Raw genomic sequence first — 22,408 nt, 5'->3', positions numbered from 1 at the left:
TATCTTCTAACTTATAAGTTATATGTTATATATTATATATTATATATTATATATTATATATTATATATTATATATTATATATTATATATTATATATTATATATTATATATTATATATTATATATTATATATTATATTGTATTATATTGTATTATATTGTATTATGTTTATATTGTATAATATATTATGTTATATTATGTTATATTATATTATATTATGTTATGTTATATTATATTATATTATATTATATTATATTATATTATATTATATTATATTATATTATATTATATTATATTATATTATATTATATTATATTATATTATATTATATTATATTATACTATATTATATTATATTATATTATATTATATTATATTATATTATATTATATTATATTATATTATATTATATTATATTATATTATATTATATTATATTATATTATATTATATTATATATACTCCATATACTATTTTCTAGATTAAATGCTATATATTATATAAAACTATTATATTATATGTATAGTATTATTTATCATATATTACATATTATATATTATATAGCATATATTTATTTTTCTAACTGATTTTCGTACATTTGAGTCCCTCCCACCCCACACCAGGCTGGGGCACCATGAGGACACGCTGCACCCCGCTGAGGTGGCCAAGCCCAAGCCCAGCAAGCGTCACCTTTGCTTTGCTGCTCCTGCTCTGACTCTGCACTTACATTTCTGCCTTTCCTCCTCTTCCCAGTGCTGTTTCCCACCCTCTACCTCCATCCAAGAAAAGATTTCCTGAACAAACCAGTGGGAAAAATTGATTTTTCGCTTTGACTGTTCCCCGAGTTACCAGGCAAAACATTTTCTTTTTAACTAAACCAAAACTTAACGAGAAAAATCCAAATATTCATGAAGACGCTTTATGGGGAGAAAGAAAAAAAAAAGCATTTGCTTCCTATGGAATTGAAGCTTTTTGTCATATTGGCTTTTAAGTATATTTTAATGTAAGAATATAATGATTTCCAAAGCAAAAAGCACAGATTCCTTCCATTTTGCAAATATTTTTCTCTCCTTGCTGTTTTTCTCTCCTCCTATTAAGGAATGCATCTTTCAAGCAGCTGAGCTGCCTCTTAAACAATTCCCCCTTTCATCTTGTCAGCATTGGGAAAATCTAAAAACCTCTCCTTCCTTAAATTGCCACGCTGTGTTTTGTCTCCTTTGGATTAGGTTTTTAAGCAGAAAAAGTGAAGGTTTTGTGCTATCAAAAAAAAAAAACACCAAAAAAAAACGGGTGTGAAGAGGCTGAAAATGACTTCAGGTTCTTTTAGGAGAATTGTGGAATATCCAGAGTGGGGAGGGATGCAGAGGGATCCAGAGGGATCATGGATCCAGCTCCAGGAACCCCAGCACCCCCACCCTGGCCATCCCTGCAGCGCTGCCCAAATTTCTCCCCCATCCTTCATCTCCCCCATCCCTCACTCTCACAGAATCATGGAATGAGCTGAGCTGGAAGGGACCCACAGGGATGATCAATCCCAAATCCAAAGCCTGCCCAGAGCCCCCCCAAGCCCAGCCTGGGCATCCCTGGAGCTCTGGCAGCCTTGGGGCCGTGCCCATTCCCTGGGCAGCCTGGGCAGTGCCAGCAGCCTCTGGGGGAAGAACCTTGCCCTCATCTCCAGCCTGAGCTGCCCTGGCCCAGCTCCAGAACTTTCCTTGGCACCCCAGATAGATCCTGGTGAGTGGGAGCATCACAACCCTTCAGGCTACACCCAAACCCCATGGAAAACCCACCAGAAAAACAAATCTTGGGAGGGACATGGTGCCTTTGGGGGGGATTTTGGAGAGCTGCCTGCAGGTTCTGCCCAGCTGAGCTCTGCCCAGCCCAGGGTTTGCTCTCCCTTCTTCCCAGGGTCCCACTGCAAGGGCGTTAATGGTGTTTGGAGCTGATGGGTAACAGGGCGGTCCCTGCGGGCTCAGAGGGACATGAACCCCCCCCTTTGCACTGCTGGTGAAGTCCTGGCTTAAAAAAACCCCAAAATTCCACACATAAACCCCAGGTTTTAATTGAAATACCCTCTGTGGAGGCAGCAGAAACTCCATTGCACAGGCTGATGCTTGAGGCTCTAAACTGGTGTTGCAGGGAGAGCTTGGCACAGCCAGATGGGATTTCATGGGGGGCAGCCCTGCCTGGCGGGGGTTGGGATGAGATGGGCTTTAAGGTCCCTTCCAACCCAACCCAAAGCACACCTGTCCTGGATTGCCAAGTAAATTGTATCTATCACCATCTGCATGGCAGCTGTCTCCTGTTCAGGGGGCAGTTTTCCTTATCTCTTCCACACCCACTCCTCCCCACCAGGAGACACCTGCTGATAACAGGGATGGAATGTCCCTGCAGGGCTGATAAGAGCTCCAGCATCCCACTGGGAGCTGTGAGCCCAGAGGGAGGAGCCAAGCATTCCTACCCGGATAGAATCTGGAGATTCTGGAACACCAGCACGGCTTCTGCACTGCATTCCCAGAGGAGCAGCAGCTGCCTCTGCCCCTGGATCTCCAGAGGATTCTGCACCTTTCTCCAGGATCCCTGCTCCAGCAGAACCACCCCTGGCACTGCAGGAGGGCTGAGCCACAATTCCAATGGCCCTGCTGCAGCACCCTGACCCACAGGGTGTCAGGCTGCGCTCTGGCTCTGGCAGGGTTGGTTTGGTTCACTGCATTCTTTATTTTATCCTTTTATTTTCTTCCCTAATAAAGAACTGTTATTCCCACTCACATATTTTTTGCTTGAGAGTCCCTTAATTTAAAATTTATAGCAATTCAGAGGGGTGGGAGGGTTTACATGCTCCAGTTCAGGGGAGGCTCCTGCCTTCCTTAGCTGACATCTGGCTTTCCAAACCAAGACAACGCCGTGATCCTGGGATTCTGAGATTCCCAGGAGGGCTCTGCAAGCAGAGCAGCACTGCCTGCTCAGCACTTCTCAGGACAGGGGAAATCCAGCAGCCAAAGCCTCAGGAGATGCTCCAGTGGACGCTGAGTGGTCAGTCTGGCACCAGCAGCCCTCATGGAGAACTCTGAGCACCAATTTCTCCCAGCCATGCAAAGCAGACTCAGGAAAACCCCTTTCACTCAAGAATGTAAATTACAGGAATTGTTTGCTTATATCTAGGAATGGAGCAAAATATTCAGACTGGGAGAGCTGGGGGGGCTCCCCTGGAGAGGAGAAGGCTCCAGGGAGAGCTCAGAGCCCTGGCAGGGCCTGAAGGGGCTCCAGGAGAGCTGCAGAGGGCCTGGGGACAAGGATGGAGGGACAGGAGCCAGGGAATGGCTGCCAGTGCCAGAGGGCAGGGCTGGATGGGATCTTGGGAATTGGGAATTGTTCCCTGGCAGGGTGGGCAGGGGCTGGGCTGGAATTGCCAGAGCAGCTGTGGCTGCCCCTGGATCCCTGGCAGTGCCCAAGGCCAGGCTGGACACCGGGGCTGGGAGAACCTGGCACAGGGGGAGGTGTCCCTGCCATGGCAGGGGTGGCTCTGGGTGGGATTTAATTTCCTTCCCACCCAAACCATTCTGGGATCTGTGATTCCTGTTTAAGCCCAGCCCTGCTCCACAGAGCTGTGTTCCCATTCCAGGCACTGCCCCAGGGCTCTGGGTGAGTTCACTGCCAGCTCTGCAGGTAAATCTGGGGCCTTTGAGCAGGGCCAGGACCCCAGGATCCTGGTGGTCCCTTCCTACCCTGGATAATCCCTGATCCCACATTTTATGTTAAATAAAGGAGCTGCCCTTGGCTCTCCCGGGTGCTCAGGGCAGCTGGAAGTGCCTCAGATTCCTCCTTCCCTGGTCCCCTCAAGCCCTGCCTTTGGGATGAGTGACTCCTTCCAAAACAAACAGGGAGAATTCTCAGAACTCCTCTCAGCCAAGGAAATCCCCTGGCGGGGTTGGGGTCAGGGCTGGTTCAGCACGGAGCCTTTGTCCCGGGATGCCAGGGGATTTCCAGCAGGTGAGCCCAGGGAGCTGGGCTGGCCACAGGAACGGGGTGACATCAGCCCCAAAAAGCCACCACAGCTCCCACAGCAAAGCACTGGGAGGAGAGGGGGACAGGGAGGCTCAGACCAGCTCGTGGGTCAGCCCAGGTGGGGATTTTCTCCTTATTCAGCCAGCAATTAGCAATCATGTTCAAATCTGATCAATCAGCCCCATTTTCTCCATTCTCCTTCATCCAGTAGAAAATCTTTTGTTGTTCAGGCTCAGGGAGGCAGATCTGGGGCTCTGTGAGTGCCTAAAACCCCAAAAGAGGGAAGGGAAGGGAAGGGAAGGGAAGGGAAGGGAAGGGAAGGGAAGGGAAGGGAAGGGAAGGGAAGGGAAGGGAAGGGAAGGGAAGGGAAGGGAAGGGAAGGGAAGGGAAGGGAAGGGAAGGGAAGGGAAGGGAAGGGAAGGGAAGGGAAGGGAAGGGAAGGGAAGGGAAGGGAAGGGAAGGGAAGGGAAGGGAAGGGAAGGGAAGGGAAGGGAAGGGAAGGGAAGGGAAGGGAAGGGAAGGGAAGGGAAGGGAAGGGAAGGGAAGGGAAGGGTTACATGGCAGCTCCAGCCCTCAGCCCTGGGGCTCACCAGGGAGGGTAAAGTCCAGCCTCAGGCACCACCAATCATTTGGAAATGGTCTACATCAGGCTTGAGGGAGATAGGGATTCACAACCCCAGTTCAGGAGATCCCATGGCTGGGCACCTCCAACTCTGTCACATTTTGGTGAAGACAAAGAGGGAAGGGTTTGATTTCCTCCAAAGCACAGAGCAGAGCAGCCTTTGAGGCACAGCCCCACTCCGAGCATCCCTCTGGAGTGAAAAGCCCTTCTTGTGGATGTGTGGGTTTTTTTCCAGGGGATGGTGAGAAGGGAAGGTGTTTTTTAAAGGTGGGAATGCCAGGATGCTCAGATATTTGTGCCTCCAATCATAACATTACAGCCATAAGGGTTTTTTTTCCTAAAGCAGTAAAAAAGGAACAGTTTTCCAAAGAGAAAATGTAGTTTTCAGTAAACATGGCCCTGCTTTGGGGATGTCAGTAAAGGTTTTTATCTTTAAAGATCTTGGTACTGTTTTTCCCACTGGTTGTAATTAACTAATTCACTAAACCAACTAATTGTCCCCACAACAGCACAGAGGGCTGGGCTGTGAAGCAGAAGGACAGACTGAGCATCCCCAGCCCCCTGCTCTCAGGTTCCATGGTGGGAATGGCAGCAAGCAGGGGGCACGTCCCTGAGCAGAGCCTGAGAGCAGCACAGAGCCCAGCCCCACCCCAGGTCGATACCAATCTCTGGTTCCATGATGTCAGATTGCAGAATGGGCACCCCAGGGGGGTGAGGAAGGTGACACCGAGCCACCAAGGAACCACAGCACTTCTCCTGCAGCACTGCTGGCCAGCCTGACCTTCAGAGATCATTTTCCCTGCTCCAGACCAGCAGAGCATCCCTCAGGACCAGCCCAGGGGATGCTTTGATTGGCTCCTTGAGGAGCTCAGGCATTGACCTGGCTGTTTAATGGCTCTCCCAAACACAACCCGAGGAGCCTGGGCAGCCTCCAGCCCGTCCTTGGGGTGTTAAATGACTCCAGCCTCCCCTCAAGGGCTGGGGCCATCTGCTCAGAACGGGGATTGATCCAGCCTGACAGAATTCCACCATTCCAAACAAAAAGCTGCGGCTGAAATTACACATGGAGTGACCTCAAGGCGCTCAGTTCCTCTCCAAGAGGAATTTGTTCTTCCAACAGAAATCTCCGTGGACCCAGCCCCAGTGCAGCGTGGAGAGGTTAAGGCAGGATCATGCACGTCCCTCCTGAGGCTTCCAGAGAGGCTGCAAAGGGTCTGCAGAGCCCCTTCCTGTTGGAATGCTGGGGGACACAAGACAGGCGATGGATTTGGGGTTTGATAACAGAGTGGCTTGGCAAAAGCAAACGGAACTTTGAAAATTAGACCTGGATTGCAAAAAGATTCAAGAAAATCCCATTAAACTCTGCAAGTAAGAGATGCTGTTATATGCATAAGTTTGTGTGTGTGATTTTAACCTAAATACTGCAGTACACATGACCAGCCTCCCTGAAATGGTACCTAAGTGTTCGTACCCCACAATAAAATCAAATTCTGATCACTGAATCAGTCTCCCCATCTCTCTCCATCACCAACACTTCCCATCAGGAACACGGGGCTGGAAGGGCTGGGAGCTCACCAGGAGCTGCAAACCTCCCCAGCCAGCTCCTCCTGGCACCCCAGGGCCTCACCCTGAGCTGGCACCACAAATCCTCCACACAGAGAGGGGAGGGAAGGACTGAGCCCCATGCCTGGCACTACCAAGCCCTGATCCCAAACCCAGGTTCAAGGAACCTGCAAGTGCTGGATCCAAACCCTTCCCAGGGGGAAACAAGAGGAGCCATCCACTCCCAGAGCTGTGGAGGAGACACCTCCAGGGGAGACAAGGGGATCCAAGATGCCCCCAGTGCTCTGAGGGGGTTCACCAGTTCCTTCCTGACAAGAAGGAATGGTGAAAAGAGGAAATTTGGCTTTTCTGGTCTTCCCTGAAAGCCAAGGAATAAAATTCCAGCTAGGAGGCCGGAGAGCAGCAGGAGAAATCTCAGAGATGGTCCTGGAGGTGCCCTGAGGAGGAAAGTGATGGGATTGGGGAAGCCAGAAGAGTCTACAGAAGGAAAAGTGCTGAACCTGGCAGAGAGAAAGGCAAGAGCTCCAAGGAAATAAAAAATGAGGGGAAGAGGGAGCTAAAAGAGTTGCAGCAAGTGTGAATTTCTTTATAATCTCACTCCTTGGTTGAGACAACAAAGCGTGGGATGGATCCAAAGGCTTTGAACCCAACTGCATCCCCTGGAAGGATGGGCCTGGCCAGCAGCATTCAGTGTGAAACAAATAAGGGGAAAATGAGTCAAGGAAGAAATTTTTATAGGGAAAAAAAGTAAAAGAAGAGAGTGAAATAATGTCTTGAAAATGGCTGCATTTGGTGTAAAACATTTTTAAGAAAAGGCCAGGAAAGGGAGTCTGATCCATTTGGGAGCTTGCAGAAGAGACCAGGCACCAGTGGATTTATCTGCAGGAAAAGGTCCTGGCAGATACCTGGGGCAGAGCAGCAGGAAAAGGTCCTGGCAGATACATGGGGCAGAGCAGCAGGAAAAGGTCCTGGCAGACCCTGGTAAAGAGCAGCAGGAAAAGGTCCTGGCAGACCCTGGGAAGGAACAGCAGGAAAAGGTCCTGGCAGATACATGGGGCAGAGCAGCAGGAAAAGGTCCTGGCAGATACATGGGGCAGAGCAGCAGGAAAAGGTCCTGGCAGACCCTGGGAAGGAGCAGCAGGAAAAGGTCCTGGCTGCTGGGGCTGAACACCCCAACACCAAAACCTTGTGGGAATGAGCAGGGGGCACAGGGAGCAGCCTGGGAGCACAGCTTGTCCTGCTGGCCCTGGGCACTGCCACGACATCCAGACACGGAATTCAGGCATGGAATTCATTGCTGTGAGCTCCTGGTGTGTCCCAGCCAGAGAGCCACAGGCAGAGCCCCAGGAAGTTTAAAATTCAAGCCAACACAGGGTCAGGATGGCTGGCACATGCCCTGGATGGCACAGAGCTTTGGTTTGTGGCTGCCATGCAGAAGGACACGGCCTGAGCATCCACAGCCCTCTGCTCTCAGAGCCCATCCTGGGAATGGCAGCACAGAGGAAGAGCAATTTCACATTTTTTAAGAAATAAACAGCAGCATTAGACCCTGGTAGCAGCACAGACCCTGCTGTCCCTTGGCTGTGCTGGGGTGGGGACAAAGCCCCCCCTGTGTGAGCACAGCACGAGGGGTGCAGCACTGAGCTGCTCAGAGAGGGGCAGGGGGTTTTCAGTCATGGTAATGCTGAGCTCCTTTAATCAGGGCCAGGAAGGAATTCAAGATCCCCCCTAAGCAGCCACAGGGACCACCCAGTCCAGGGGAACTGAGGTTCCCATGGCATTGAAGGGAATAAAAGGGAATAAAACCCATCCTGGTGGGTCCCAGGGGTCCCATCTGCTACAGGAGGGTGACAGAGATTTCCTGAGCCCCTCACATGTTTCATTCTGCTGCTCCCTGAGCCATGTCAGGCCACAGCCACGGCAGGGTTGGCTCTGCTCAGCTCTCTACATCCCCATCCCTGCCCAAACCTGAGCTGGGCACACCGAGCCCACAGCCGGGGCAGAGCTGAGCTCTCCTGACCAACCAGCAGCTGTCCCATCCCAAAGCACTGATTTTCCCATTTTCCCTCTTGCTTTGCTGGTTTGACCATCTGCTAACAAGGTATTTTAAAATAAAAGCAAGCTTCATCTGGTAACAGCAGAAAACCCACAAGCACAGCCTGATGAAAGCCTTTTTCTAACACACAGAAACCAAGACCACCCAACAGCAAGGGCAGGACTGATAAATCCTGCTGGGAATTGCTTGCACCAATTTGGCCCCCTCTGCAACACCCAGGAAGGATGATCTTCAATTGCAACCCCCCAGACACATTGCTTGTGAGCTATTTTTTTAAATTTTAAACACATAAACAGCAGCATTAGACCAGTGCTGAATTCCTGAGGTGCCCTCTGGATTACCTGGAGCCCAGGTTTGAGATGCACATCAAATTAAGGCCTTGCATCCATTCTGGTTTGAGCTATTTCAGTGGGGTGGGATGGAAATCACATGAACAAAACGCTTCTTTGGTTCCCCACCCAAACCCCAGGCATCAGGAAAGGCCTGCCCAGAATGGGAACAACCATCAGGAACATCATTTGCAGGAGAAGGCTCTGGAAAGATTGAGGAGGTACAGAGTGCACCTCCATCACCCCAGAGACAGCTGCGAGATGGATTTGTGCTCTTCACTCAACCACCCACTCAGAAAAGAGATCCAGGTGACTGCTGACTTAAAGACAGCTCAGAAATAGGAAATTAATGCACTCCAGATCTGGAGGGCTGAGTTTTATAACAGAGGCTGTGGAAAACAAACCGAAATCCAGCTCCATCTGCTCACCTTCAGCGGCACCTTGCCATCATGGTAACAACTCAACACAAGTGTGAGACACAAGAAGAGAAATAAAATGAGACACTCACCCTCCTTCAAAGATCTTGATCCTCACCGGCTCCCCTCGCTTGGTCACAAGAGCCTCTTCTTCTGATTTTCCCCTTTTCTCCTCTTCCTTCTCAGCTCTAGTTATATCTTTTCGACCTTCATTAGAAAGGAGCGAAGGCAAATGAACCTATCTCCCCAAAAGAGCAAAACAATCCATGATTACAGACAGAATCACTGGCAGGACACACAGAGCACACAGCCCCAGCAGAGCCCCAGCCCTGCTCCTGACACTGGGGGCTGGAATTGGGGCACCCCCCCAGCAGTGGGGCCCTGCTGCTGGATTTGGGGCCCTGGGGGTTGTGGGGTTTGCTGGGAGTCCTGGCTGGTGGAGGGGTCTTTTTGAGCTGGGTCTTGACAGGGTCTCTCTGGTGGTGAGATGACCCCGAGGTGTTAAAAAGTCTCTTTTTTTTCCAGCCCCGAGACTGAAGAAGGAGTCAGGATTCCTCTGTTCTGGTTTTCAAGGTTATTTATTATTTCTTATCTATAACATTTGAGAGGAATGGGGGATTTGTCTTTCCAAAGCAGCTGTGGGTCTGCTGGTGGATAAAACCAGCACTGGGAGATAAAAGAAACAATGGGAAGGATTCCACTGATTGATGAATGGAAAAAGAGATTTGATTTTACAAATAAACTTTAGGGTTGCTGATAAATGAAATTGGACATTGCAAGATGAAAGAAACAACGGGGAAGAAAAATCCCTAAATTCTGTAGGAATTAACAATTAAAGGGAGGGTTGTACATCAGAAGGGGATCTTTGGGATCAGGTGTTCTGGGAAGTCTGAACCTCTCAGGTACCTCAGAAATGGGGAAAGAGAGAAGGGAAATGCAGCTGGGAAATTGGGATAAAAAGGAGGCTGCGTCCTCCAAAAACTGGAGAGACCCCAGGGGATGCCCCATGGGCTCTGCCTTGATTGGAATAAAGTAAAAGGGCTCCCCTGTCTCCTTCTGGGACATAAACCTCTGCTGTTTGTGGGTTCATTTTCCTAACACATTCCTTCTCTGACCTGCTGAGCTCTGTCCAGCAGGTCGGGTTGTGGCACACTGACCACCCTTGGGGTGGGGTTGGCTTTTTATACTAAAAACTGCATGTACTTTATTTACAATAATTTTCCAATACCCATCACCTATGTTAGACAGTCTGTCTCTGCTCTAAACCAATCCACCATCACAGCAGAAGGTGGAGGCCAAAAGAAGAAAATTCCTCCATGTTGCCTCCTGAACCCCCATTCTAAAAACCCCAAAATTCTACTTTTTCACCCTGTGATTAATTCACTATCATTCTACTCAAATTCTTGTGGCTTGAAAATCCTCAAACAAAGTTGGTAATTGTTTCCATGGGCTAAAATCAAAGGCACAGGTGTTTTTGACTCTGTGCTAAGGTCTCTGAGCCCCCTGCCAGGGTCTCGATTCCTCCAGGGCAGCCAGAGGAATGTCCTGGTTCTGACAAGGTCTCATAAGTTTTTGGAGATTTATATTACACTAAAGATAGCTCAGCTACTTTAGAAGGCATAAAATCAGCAGGATGGCTTTTGTGGTAGTGTTGGAAATAAAAAAGTTTCAATAAAAGGCAAAATAACAAAACTCTTTACAGAGAAAAACTGAGCTAGGTGCAAGAGGTTCTTGCTCTTGGTAAAACACTTCACAAAAGCAATTAATATCTTTGTTTTCTTCTTTTTCTAGTAAATTTTTTGGCTTCTGTCCAATTGGCTATCCTTAAGTTTGAGGTGAAGTTTCCTAGGTCTTATGAGGTGTCATTTTTGTGAATTGAGGAAAGAAACTTTTGGGCTTTTTTTCCTTTTTAAGGAGACAAATGATAGTTTTGTCACACACATACAAAAAATATTCCTACATCTGACAAGTTTTTAATTGTTCCCTCCAGGTTATCCAGCTGTTGCCAACTGGAAAAATGAAAAATGAAGGGAATTGTGATGGCTGGGGTGACCCTGAGCATGTGGGGTGTCTGTTCCCAAACCTCTGTCCCTGGACAATGCTCTCTCTGAAATGCACATTGAGAGGTCTGGAGAGGGGGCATCTGCAGAGTTCATGCACTGAACTCTGGCTCTCCCCCCTGTTCACACACATTCACACGAATTTGGGGTTCAGCCCCCTCAGCCTGACATAAATCAGCACTCCTGGGTGATTTCCTCTCACTGAGCCCCGCTGCCAAGGGCACAGCCCAGAGAAAGCCATAAAACCCACGGGAGAAAAGAATCCTCAACCTCCCCACATGTTCCCAGGGTCAAATCTGCTTTTTCACTGTTAAATTGCCACTTGTTGAGGGGGTTTTGTGTCTAAACTTTGTCTAGCCCAAGGTTTAAGTCATGTCCTGACACCTCACCTGCACGATGAACATTGTTTGTTTTAGGATGGACCTAAACATCAAAGCTGCCTCTGTGGGTGGGGTGAGGGAGAGCTCTGCACACCTGGAATGAAATGTTGGGATGTCCTAAATCCTGGGACAAATCCAGGGAGAGCTCTGCACACCTGGAATGAAATGTTGGGAAGTCCTAAATCCTGGGACAAAGCCAGGGAGAGCTCTCCACACCTGGAATGGAATAATGGGATGTTGCCCTCTAAATCCTAACAAAACAAATGCAGGTGAGCTCTCCAACATGGAATGAAATGTTGGAAGTCCTAAATCCTGAGCCAAAGCCAGGGAGAGCTCTCCACACCTGGAATGAAATATTGGGATGTTGCCCCCTAAATCCCAACAGGACAAATCCAGGGAGAGCTCTCCACACCTGGAATGAAATGTTGGGTTGTCCTAAATCCTGGGACAAAGCCAGGGAGAGCTCTCCACACCTGGAATGAAATATTGGGTTGTCCTAAATCCTGGGACAAAGCCAGGGAGAGCTCTCCACACCTGAAATGAAATATTGGGATGTTGGGTTGTCCTAAATCCCAACAGGACAAAGCCAGGGAGAGCTCTCTACACCTGGAATGAAATGTTGGGATGTTGGTCCCCTACAGCCCTCCAGGGATCTCCAGAGAAAGGAAAGCAGATGCTTTTCCCCCAGGTCACTTCTCACACAGTCACTGTGACATCCAGCTGAATCCATATCCTGGATGAGGATCCTGGATCCATATCCTCACTTTCTCTGTAACTGATGCAAACAGGCTGCAGGCAGCTGGGAGCAGTTTTTGGAGGGGTTTTGGCCTGCAGGCAGCCCCTGAAGGCTGAAGCAGAGCTGGTCACCCTTGGCTGTGGCTGGCAGGAGTGGCAGCTGCCCAGGTGATTCACCTGCCTCACCTCAGCCTGGTCTGGAGGGGGATGAATCACCCCAGTGGAGCCTCTTTGTCTCCCCTGGGGTTGGGGGAAGCCACAGAGTGAGCAGCTCCAAGAGAGTCCTGCAGAATCCAGGGGGATATAACCCAGCCCCTCCAGCTGCTGGGAGTGCCACAGGATGCCCAGCAGCAGGGATGGACTCACCCTAAAGTCACTTTGCAGAACTGGGGTCAGGGATTTCAAATTTGCCCAGGAATTTCAGGAGCTCAGCTCAGAGCATTAAATGTACCCAGGGCTGCTCTCTGTCCTTGGGGCCAGATCAGCCCCATGGCCACACCATCCACACACCCATCCTAGGAATCCACACACCCTCCTGGGAATGGTCCCTGTGCAGTCCTGTGTCCCTAAAAGTGACAGGAATTCCATGACAAAAGGCCCAGGGCAGAACAGTGCCAGGAGCCATTGGAACATTTAACAGCAGGAACGGTCTTGAGCTGGTGGCTGTGGCCATGGAGATGACAGTGAGGAAATCAGCAGCAGCCAACACTCAGAACTCTCAAAAAATTAAACTTTTAGGGTTGTGACTTCACCTCCTGATGGGAGCTACGGGCTCAGAGCACTGCTAGGGAAAACCTTCCCAGGTTTACTGAGGAATACAAAACAATTGACTTGCTAGATGTAGCACGAGGTTTATTTATTGCAACTTTCGAAAGCACAAAAACATTGACAGATGAAAGGCACCAGAGAGCCAAAATCATACAGTCACTGCTATCCCCTTTTACAGTCTTGTTGGAATTTACAGAGAGTGCAAGCCCCAGTACAGTGTCACCAGCCATCCCTACATGCACGCTGGAGCCCGCAGCCACTCCAGAATTCCAGAATTATCTGCTCAGCAAATCCCACTGGAAATTTAAACCCCAAGCCAAGGACGGAGACAGCACGTACAGAACTACTGTTTGCTGCATGCACAACTGTACAAAACACCAGAGCTTTTTTACATCTCCTGGGAGGCCGGCTGACACCCTGGAGTTCCGTGAAGGAGGGAATTTCGAGGGGAAGGAGCCAGGGCAGAGTTAGCTGAGGGCTGGACAGGAGGGAATTTCGAGGGGAAGGAGCCAGGGCAGAGTTAGCTGAGGGCTGGACAGGAGGGAATTTCGAGGGGAAGGAGCCAGGGCAGAGTTAGCTGAGGGCTGGACTCCAACCCTGGGGTGATGCTACTGCTGCTGCACGTCCTGGCAGCCGCTGCTTCCCCACCCGTGTTTCACACCCTGCGTGGAGGATTTCACTCCCACTGATCACAGATCAGTGCTGTGCTTGGTGAGAATTTGATTTCTCCCTGCTGCAGCTCTCAGGGCTCTGCCAGACACGTGGGAGGAGGGTTGGGTTTAGGATCCGCTGGTTCCCAGGTGAACTGGGCAGGGTGAACTCTTCCTGTCACAAACTGAGCTGGGGGACCTGAACCTGCCCCACCAGGCAGGGTGAACTCTTCCTTTCACAAACTGAGCCACCATGGGGACCTGAAACTGCCCCACCAGGCAGGGTGAACTCTTCACAAACTGAGCTGGGGGGACCTGAACCTGCCCCACCAGGCAGGGTGAACTCTTCCTGTCACAAACTGAGCTGGGGGACCTGAACCTGCCCCACCAGGCAGGGTGAACTCTTCACAAACTGAGCCAGGGGACCTGAACCTGCCCCACCAGGCAGGGTGAACTCTTCCTGTCACAAACTGAGCTGGGGGACCTGAACCTGCCCCACCAGGCAGGGTGAACCCTTCCTGTCACAAACTGAGCCATGGGACCTGAACCTGCCCCACCAGGCAGGGTGAACTCTTCCTGTCACAAACTGAGCCAGGGGACCTGAACCTGCCCCACCAGGCAGGGTGAACTCTTCACAAACTGAGCCAGGGGACCTGAACCTGCCCCACCAGGCAGGGTGAACTCTTCCTTTCACAAACTGAGCCAGGGGACCTGAACCTGCCCCACCAGGCAGGGTGAACTCTTCACAAACTGAGCTGGGGGGACCTGAACCTGCCCCACCAGGCAGGGTGAACCCTTCCTTTCACAAACTGAGCCAGGGGGACCTGAACCTGCCCCACCAGGCAGCTTGGAGGGGTTGGTTGAAGGGGTGTAGGAGGCTTTGGGGGAAATGCATGCAGTGAAGTGTGGGTTTGGATGAGTGAGGGCTGAACCACTGCTGTTTAACCCTTCCCTTCAGGGTGGGAGGGTTGGTACCTCTGGACACTCACTGGGTGTGGGTTTTAGCACCATGGCAAAGAGCAGGGCTCAGAGCAGCACAGGCACTTCCTTTAGGGGTTGAAATCCAGGGTGCTATGGCACCACTTGGATAAAACCCTTGGAAAAATAGTGCATAAATCTCAGCGTGGTTATTGCACTGCTCAGGTAATTATCTGCCCCTGTGTCCCCAGAAATCTGTCTCTTGGATTTCTGCAGGAGAGTGATGGAAATGCTGAATAGAAATAAAGATTTATTGAATCAAAGCGATTCTACTGTGTATTTTAAGACATATTTATAAGCAGCAGCTGCAGCAGCGATTATGATAAATTTAATATTCAGAGTTCATTTCATGACACAGAAATAAAATGAATAATCCATCAATATAAATTGACTTGAGATGAATATCAAATTGCAAAATCTTTAGAGCGATTCTGTTTGCTAATCTACATGAACATGATCTGGATTAAAGGGATCTGTTTGGTTCAGCATTAAGCAGGAAGGGTAAAGTCTGGCTTTAAAATGAGATACATAAAATTAGGCAGCTCACAGGAGGGTCTTAAAGACTTCTGTGCAATGGGCAATGCCTTGGGGGAGCCCTGCCCCTGGGAACCCACTGTGAAGTCTTAACTCTAAAACCAGGCATAAAATATCCTTAAATACCTGGAAAAGCAGGTGGACAGCTATGGACCAAACGGACCAAACCACAGGGATGTTTAACAAAACGTGTCTGACCCACTGAGGCACTTTTATAAATGTCACTGTCAGCCTTTGTGCTTCTTCAGGGGCCTAAATACACTTGCAAATCTCCCTTTAATATTTTTTTTAAATACTTTTAAGCATGCCTCTTCATGTTCATTAATGTGAGATGAGCGGATGCACAACCAGACAGAATCCCATTTCCCCAAGGTAATCCTTTTTCTTCATTTCTAACATGCAAAATGCAGGGAATTATAACAGCGTTTAAACAAAAAAAAAAAAAAAAGAAAAGAAAAAAGAAGTTGTAAAGCTGTTTGAAATAGCAAGACAAATGCAAATGAAGTCTAATCCTTTCTGCTGGAGCTGTGGTGGTTCCTGGGGTGGTGGTGGTGGTGGTGATTCCTACTTTTTGGGTTAGAAAGCAAGTAGGAACTGGAGAGCAGGAACCTGGCCTGGGAGCAGGCTCTCCTGCCTCCCGAGCTGGGCTTTCAGTGGGGTTTGTGTTCTTCACTCTAAGAGCTTCACTGAGAACAGGCGCTTCCCGCAGCGCCAGCGGGACGAGTAAACCCCAACCCAGCTCAGCACAGCCACGCCCCGGCCCTCTGCCCCCTCTACCCACGCATCCAAATGGATCAGGAGAAAGAGATAGGATTGCATTACCTCGGTCATTTTGGGCTTCCTGGAGCTGGCCGGGACCAGCCTGCCCGCCTCGGGCCGCGGCGCGGTGGCCATGGTGTAGGTCTCCTTGCTCACCTTCTGCTTGGACCTCAGCAGGGCCAGGGCTGCCTTGGTGGACACCCCGGGCAGGTTGGGGTTGTAGAGGCTGATGCACCAGCTGGCGTACACCGAGGAGCGGCCATCCGCTTGCTGGGTGTGATTTGGCTTTATGTAGTTTAAATAGCACCAACTGACATTAGTGGTTGTGTGGAGACTGGGGAACTGCAGGACCTTCTTGGTGTCTGTGCCTTCCCGAGCCTTCCCCGCGCTGGCGGCGCCCTCGGGCACGGGGGCAGTGCTGGCAGGGGTTGGTGGAGGCGGCTCCACCGGTTCTTTGGAGTCTTCCTTCTTGACGGGCTGCAGAGGCTCCTGGCTGAGGAACTGTTTGCCAGCTGGCTGCTCGTACTCTTGCAGCGCCTCAAAGCTCGGGGAGCCCGGCCGGGACGCTGCCTGCTGGGAACTGCTCGGGGTTTCCTTTGGCTCCGACTGCTCCACGGACACGCTGGGTGGTGTCTCAACCTCCACCCTGTCTTGGCTTTCTGCAAGGAAGTGAGATTTATCCTGCTTTTTCCCTTCCTCTATTGCACTGGGTGGCTTCACCACTTCCAGCTTCTCTTCTGCTTCAGACACTTCCTCCTCCTTCACTCTCTTCTGCTGCTGCGTCTCCATCGTCAGCTCCAAACTGCCGGCTGGGGACAGCATCCTTTTGCTCCCCCCAACTGTGGAGGGGCCCCCTTCCAGGCCGAGGACGCTGTCTGAGGGGCAGGTGAGGGGCATGTAGCCCTTTCTTTCCGGTAAGGGCAGGGGAACTCTCAGGTATGGGCTCTGGAAAAGGCTCCTCTGCTCCTCTGTGATCATCTGGGCCAGGTCAAAACCCAGCCCGTGAACATCAGCGCTGCACACCAGGGCGCCCTTGGGCTGGCGGTCATCGAATTTGGGGAGGACGATGGTGGAGGAGCTGCACTGGGACTGCGTGACCAGGATCTGGGAGAGCGTGGTGTACATGGCGCTGCCGTAGGACGGCATGTTGGTCTGGATGCGAACGGGGACAACCAGGGACACCATGGGCTCTGTCCGGGTGGGGACGACGAGCTGGGTCACGGTGACAGACAGCGCCGGACTCGCTGTGCAGGTCAGAGGGTGCAACCTGCTGTCTGAGTCGTAATCCGTGCACGGGGACAGGCTGGAGCTTCCTGCTGCCGAGAACAAGCTGGATTTGATCTGTGGCAAATGTCCACCGGCATCACCCGGCAAGTGGAGGGCAAACTGAGACTGGAGAGGCAGGAAGAAGGCTGAGGGGATCGGGGAGGAGCCAGGGTAGTGCACGGGCAGGAACGAAGGGTGCCTGAAGGACACCTCGGCGGGGTGAGACATCAAGGGAGGAGCGATGTGCAGCGGGCCCGGGTGGATGAGCGTTTGCGGGAGGGGCAGCGGCGGGGTCTGGAATATGGAGGGAGGGATCTGAGGCATGGAGAACTGGGCAGAGAGGATGTCAGACATGGTGTGTGCAGCGAAGAGCTCTGCAGACTGCCCCGTCTGCGGCAGGAGGTGCTGGTAGGGGAATATGGAAACCTGAGGGGCCATGAAGTGCTTCTCGTGCAGCGTCAGCTGTGGCACGGGGTGGTGGAACACCTGCAGAGCCTCTGTGTACGGCGGGCTGTAGGATGGCTCGGGGCTGTCCTTTGGCTGGCTCTTGTCACTCGGGTAGGTGCCGTGGGAGGGCAAAGGGGAGGATGTGGTCGGCTGATGGGGCAAACTTGTGGCAGGAGATTTACTTGAAGAAGGAGCTGGATCCTCCGTGTCTGGCCAGCCCAGCGGGGCCGGGTCTGGCTCGTGCTCGGGGTGCCTGGTGAGGGACGCCTGGCGCACCAGGAAGCATTTCCTCCGCTCCTGGGGGGCCGAGGAGGTGGAGGGGCCGGGGGTGGAGGCAGGAGTGGAGGACAAGCTCCCGTAGTCAAAGGATTTGCTGCGAGTCTCTGACATCTGGGATGGGTGGGACACGTTGGGTGTCTGCTCGGAAGCAGATCTCCGCATTTCCCTGGAATGGTGATGGTGGCTGGGGACCATCAGCATATGGGAGCCAACACCGGGAGGTTTTGGGTGGGATTCGGAGGGCTGGCTACTCGACTCTGGCTTGGTGTGGTCGTCCCGGTCAAAGGAGACGGAGTGGCTGGAGCCGTGGGATAGGCTGCTCTCCTGGCTGGGGCTCCGGGTGAGAGAGACGGACTCAAAGCTGGACTCCCCAGAGGACTGGGCCATTTCTGCCAGCCGGAGCCGCTTCTTCTTGGGTGGGAGTTTCTCTGCAGGGAGCTGGGAAAGAGTCTGGCTCCTCTGCGGCCACTGGAACTCCTCGGTTTTCTCTGGCTCCTTCGGAGGAGGTTCTGGCTCTGTTTCTGGTCTGTCTGGCTCTTCCGTCACCAGAATCTCAGGGACCTGGATGTTGGGCTGGCGGACCAGCCTGGGCTGCAGGGAGTGAGGGGGGCGGCTGTGCTGGGGCGTGGGCTGAGATGGGAACTGGGACAGCGGCTTGTCCTCTTCCAGGCTGCTGGGCTGCTCGATGGAGTCTGACTTCTCAAAGGAGCTCGTGTGCTGGATGACAGAGATCTCCTTGGAGGTTGTTCTCTTCTCCTTGCCCTCCGCGCTCGAAGCTGGTTTGGTGTTCCTGGAATGGAAGCTGGCACTGGCTTCGGAAGGTGCAGATTTTCCCGAGTCTGCTGGTGACTTCATGGATTCACGGGTCAGGTTTAGAGCCACGTCAGACGAGGCCAGGTTTGCAAACTGAGCGCCTGGGCCGGTGCTGGAGGAGGGGGTGTCCGACACTTCGAAAGATGGAGGTTCCTCATCATCCCCAAGGCTCTTCTCCTTCCGCCTCTTCCGCAGCGGGGTGAGCTCCAAGGTGCTGCCCAGCTTGTAATGCATCATCTGGGGCCACACGTCGGGATCCGCCGCGCTCTTCTCCGGCTCTGAGGAGGTGTGGGACGTGGCGGAGCGGGGCTTGGAGAGCTGCAGTTCTGAGCAGTAGTACTTCTTGTGGGCCTCGTAGTTGTCCCTTTTCTTGTAGCGAGCGCCGCACACGTTACACTCGTACATGAACCCTTTCGCCTTCGGGCCCTTGCGGGACTTTTTGGTAAGATCGCTTTCCTTGGTTTCAGGCTCCTCGGGAGGTTTGGGAACAGTTTCTTTGCTGGCAGAGCCAACCTCCTCCGAGACGTATTCCACTCCCAGGGGCAGCTCGATAGCTGGCTGGCGTTTTAGCATTCGAGGGTGGGAGGAAAATGCTTGGCTGCGGCTTAAGACTTCCGGCTCCATGATGTGATCATCGAATGAGTAGCTACCTCTAAAGGTGTGTGGGGAGCTTATAGTGCATGCAGCAGAAGGCATTGAGTGGCTTCTTAGGAGAGGCACTGTCTCTGTGGCACTGTGGGATTGCTGAAGTGACAACAATGATTGTTCGGGCTTCATTTTTTCACCGTGGGACGCCAACACTTTCGCTGCATCCAGCTGGCTGCTGGAACCAGACTTGATATCGAACTGAAACGGTTCTCTGTACGCACCAGACTTTGGGGATTCAATGCTGCTACGCCTTGAAAGAGAGCTTCTTCTGGGCTTCACGCTGTCGATTTCACTGGTATCCACAACAGCTTCGTTAATGGTAATTAGCTTAGTGATGTGTTCAATCACCTGTGTTCTAGGCACAGACAACGGGACCATGCTGGGCTTCTCATCGCCGGACAGGTGTGGGAACCCCTGGGTCGTGTTTGCAGCCAGTGCCGCCGTCCTCTGCCCGATCCTCCCACACTTCCCAAAGATGATCTCGGCGTAAGATTTGGCGTTGGTGTTGGGAGGGCTGATCTGCTGCTCCGCGCTCTCGGACCTGGAGAAGTACCCGGACTCCGTGCTGCCTTTGCTGCCGGGGCTCAGGAACGCCTGCTCGTCGATCACCTTCTTGCGCTCGCTCAGGCGCAGCGCCAGCTTCTGCTTGATGGTGTGGGTGTCCTCGGACTTATGGCTCAGGGTGTGCTCCGACGACGGTTCCACGAACTGGGAGCTGTCCTCGAGGGACTGGGACATGCTGGAATGGGACAAGGAGCAGCGGTCGTGGCTGGAGCCTTGGCTCCCCGCGCTCAGCAGGCTGCTGGAGAGCAGGGTGTGCTTCTGCCTGGGCGACAGCTCCACGGCGTGCCCCGACATCGCTGCCGTCTCCTCCTCCGAGTCCGTGCTTTCCCCTTCCGTCGGCTCCTCGAAGTCCTCCCCACCGATCCGCTCCATCTCCAGGCTCGATGGGTACATCTCTGCTCCGATCCCTGAGGCCAGCCCCGCTTTAATCCGGTGAGCATGGGACTTCCTGTGTTTGTACAGATTGCTCTTCGTCTTGAAGGAGAAGCCGCACGGAATGCAAGGGTAGGGCCTCTCCCCCGTGTGGGACCTGATGTGTTTCTGGAGCACGCTGGGCTTGGCGCAGGGCCTGCTGCAGTACTGGCAGATGTACTTGCCCGGCTTCTGGGGCTTCTTCTCCTTCTTGTGCACCTCCTCGGCTTGCTTCAGGGACACCTGGGCGGGGCGGGGGATGAAGACCTTCTGCACGGCCGGCATGTCCTCTGCGGGAATGATGGGCGAGTGGGACGGGAGGAGCTGGCCGTGGTGGGCGTGCAGCCCGGGGGACGGGAAGGAACCAGAGGGTCCTGGCCTGACTGGATCGACTAGCTGCCACGTGGGACCTTCCAGGACATGCTCCGGCTTCCCCGGGGACATAAATGCTGGTGCCAGTGCGTGCTGCTGAAGCTGCGGGACGTGGGCGGGGTGGTCAAAGGAGGAGGGCTTGGGTTGTTTCTGGTGGCCGGGCTTCTCCTGAGGCTCCTCTCGTGGAACAGGCAAAGGGCCGGAAAAGTGCTGCTGCGAGATGATGTCTCGGAGAGGGGTTCCTTGGGAAGGAGCAGAGCTGCCCTGGTACGTAGTTGGGGAGGAAATACTGCCTTGGAAAGCCTCTCCTTTGGGAAGCCTCTTTCTTGGACTTTCCTCAGCCTTTTTTGTGCTCTTCTGGCTTTGTTCAGGATCCATGACCTTAAAAGGGTCTTTGAATGCTATTTTGGGAAGGTTTTGGCAGGCTTCATTTAGGAATAATAAAGGTCTCCTCTGTAGATTCCCTGTTTTGCCTGCATTTGCTACGAAGCTGGAGCCGCCAGGAGATGGTTGTTGATTTAAGATTTTACTAAAGTGTCACTAGTTGCTATTTGATTCAAAAAAAAAAACGTTTCAAGGTCAATAAAGTTCACATTGGTAACACATGACAAACTACTTCAAAGAGAGAAAACTTTCCAAAACTTTCAGTCCAAATATTTTCCTTGTGAACTTGGTTAAGGCTTTAAACCTTGCCATTTTATTTCAGTTGACAGTGGCAAGCCTTCAAAGTCAAGATGCAACCCACAATGTGTCTCTTGTTTGTTATGCAAACCTTTGAAAACTTGAGACTTTAGTGCTCATCTCAGAAAGATCCTTTTTTTTTTTCTTTTTTCTCTCTCTCCTGTGCAAGGAAAATAACACTGAACGGTGGATGTCCCCCTGTGTCTTCCTTCTGTTCCACTTTGGAGTTCAAAAGCCTTGGAAAAGTGTTTCCCACATTTCTGTAATTACATACAAAAGAAAAACAGACAAAAAAAAAACTACTTTAGCTTTTGTGTGTAAGTAATTAACCGCTGCTCATTCTGGGGTTAACAGTAAATATTTTGCACACAAATAATTCAGAACAAGTCATTGAATGTCTGCCTAAACCTAAACATAAATTGCACTCAGGCAAACCTCAGGGACTCGGTTTAATGCTCACAAAACCTGGCTCTGAGGCAGCAACCAAAGACAGGGACTTGAAACAGACACAGTTTGGAAAAATGAATTAAAACGCTTTCAAACTCGAGTTCCTCCTAATCTCCTGCAAACATTTAGGGGTTTCAAGTTTTTGTAATTGTATTTCCCTTCCAAACGGACTGACTCTAAAGCCCTGCCTCACACCTCTTACATCCCTGACAAATAACAAGGCATCTTCTCTGGATAAAAGCTGCTCTTGAGCTGTGCTAATCTTCAGTGTCACCTACAACAAAGGCAGGTAAAGAGGAGCTTTTATTGAACCCTCGCCTTTTTAATTTCCTGCCTTTTGTCACCAAACAAAGGTGCAAATCCAATTTCTGTGGCACACACCTGGGGTGTCACCGTGGGCTGTTTCTAGAGGGAAACTCCCTTGAAATGAGTGTGGATGGGACCTCTCACACCCTATTAACCAGCCTGGTCAGCAAACACAGCTCCTGATGGGACACTCCGGGAGGGAACTGCACTGGAATTGCACCCTGACCGCTCTGGAATCAGCCAGTGCCTCCAGGAGATGGAGTGGAAATGGGTGGGATGCTCTGAAGGGAAAGAAGGGAGCTGCTTTCTAAAGGAAGCTAATG

General features: G+C 51.4%; 1 protein-coding gene across 1 annotated transcript in view; it reads right to left on the bottom strand.

Annotated features, from left to right (window-relative positions):
* HIVEP3 (HIVEP zinc finger 3) overlaps positions 1 to 21,029 on the bottom strand; it is a gene marked incomplete at its 5' end in the record, with an annotated part of 78,982 nt that extends 57,953 nt beyond the window's left edge. Inside the window, 2 exons of the mRNA XM_084222701.1 lie at positions 9,080 to 9,225; positions 15,915 to 21,029. Coding sequence (XP_084078827.1) covers positions 9,080 to 9,225; positions 15,915 to 21,029 — 5,261 coding nt within the window. The remainder of the gene's footprint in view (positions 1 to 9,079; positions 9,226 to 15,914) is intronic.
* Between the last annotated feature and the right edge of the window lie 1,379 nt (positions 21,030 to 22,408).

This window comes from Fringilla coelebs (assembly GCF_963513975.1).
Source record: "Fringilla coelebs genome assembly, chromosome: 28".
In the NCBI taxonomy this organism is placed as follows: Eukaryota; Metazoa; Chordata; class Aves; order Passeriformes; family Fringillidae; genus Fringilla; species Fringilla coelebs.
The sequence above is the reverse complement of the archived record's forward strand: the minus strand, read 5'-3'. Positions and strand labels throughout refer to the sequence as shown.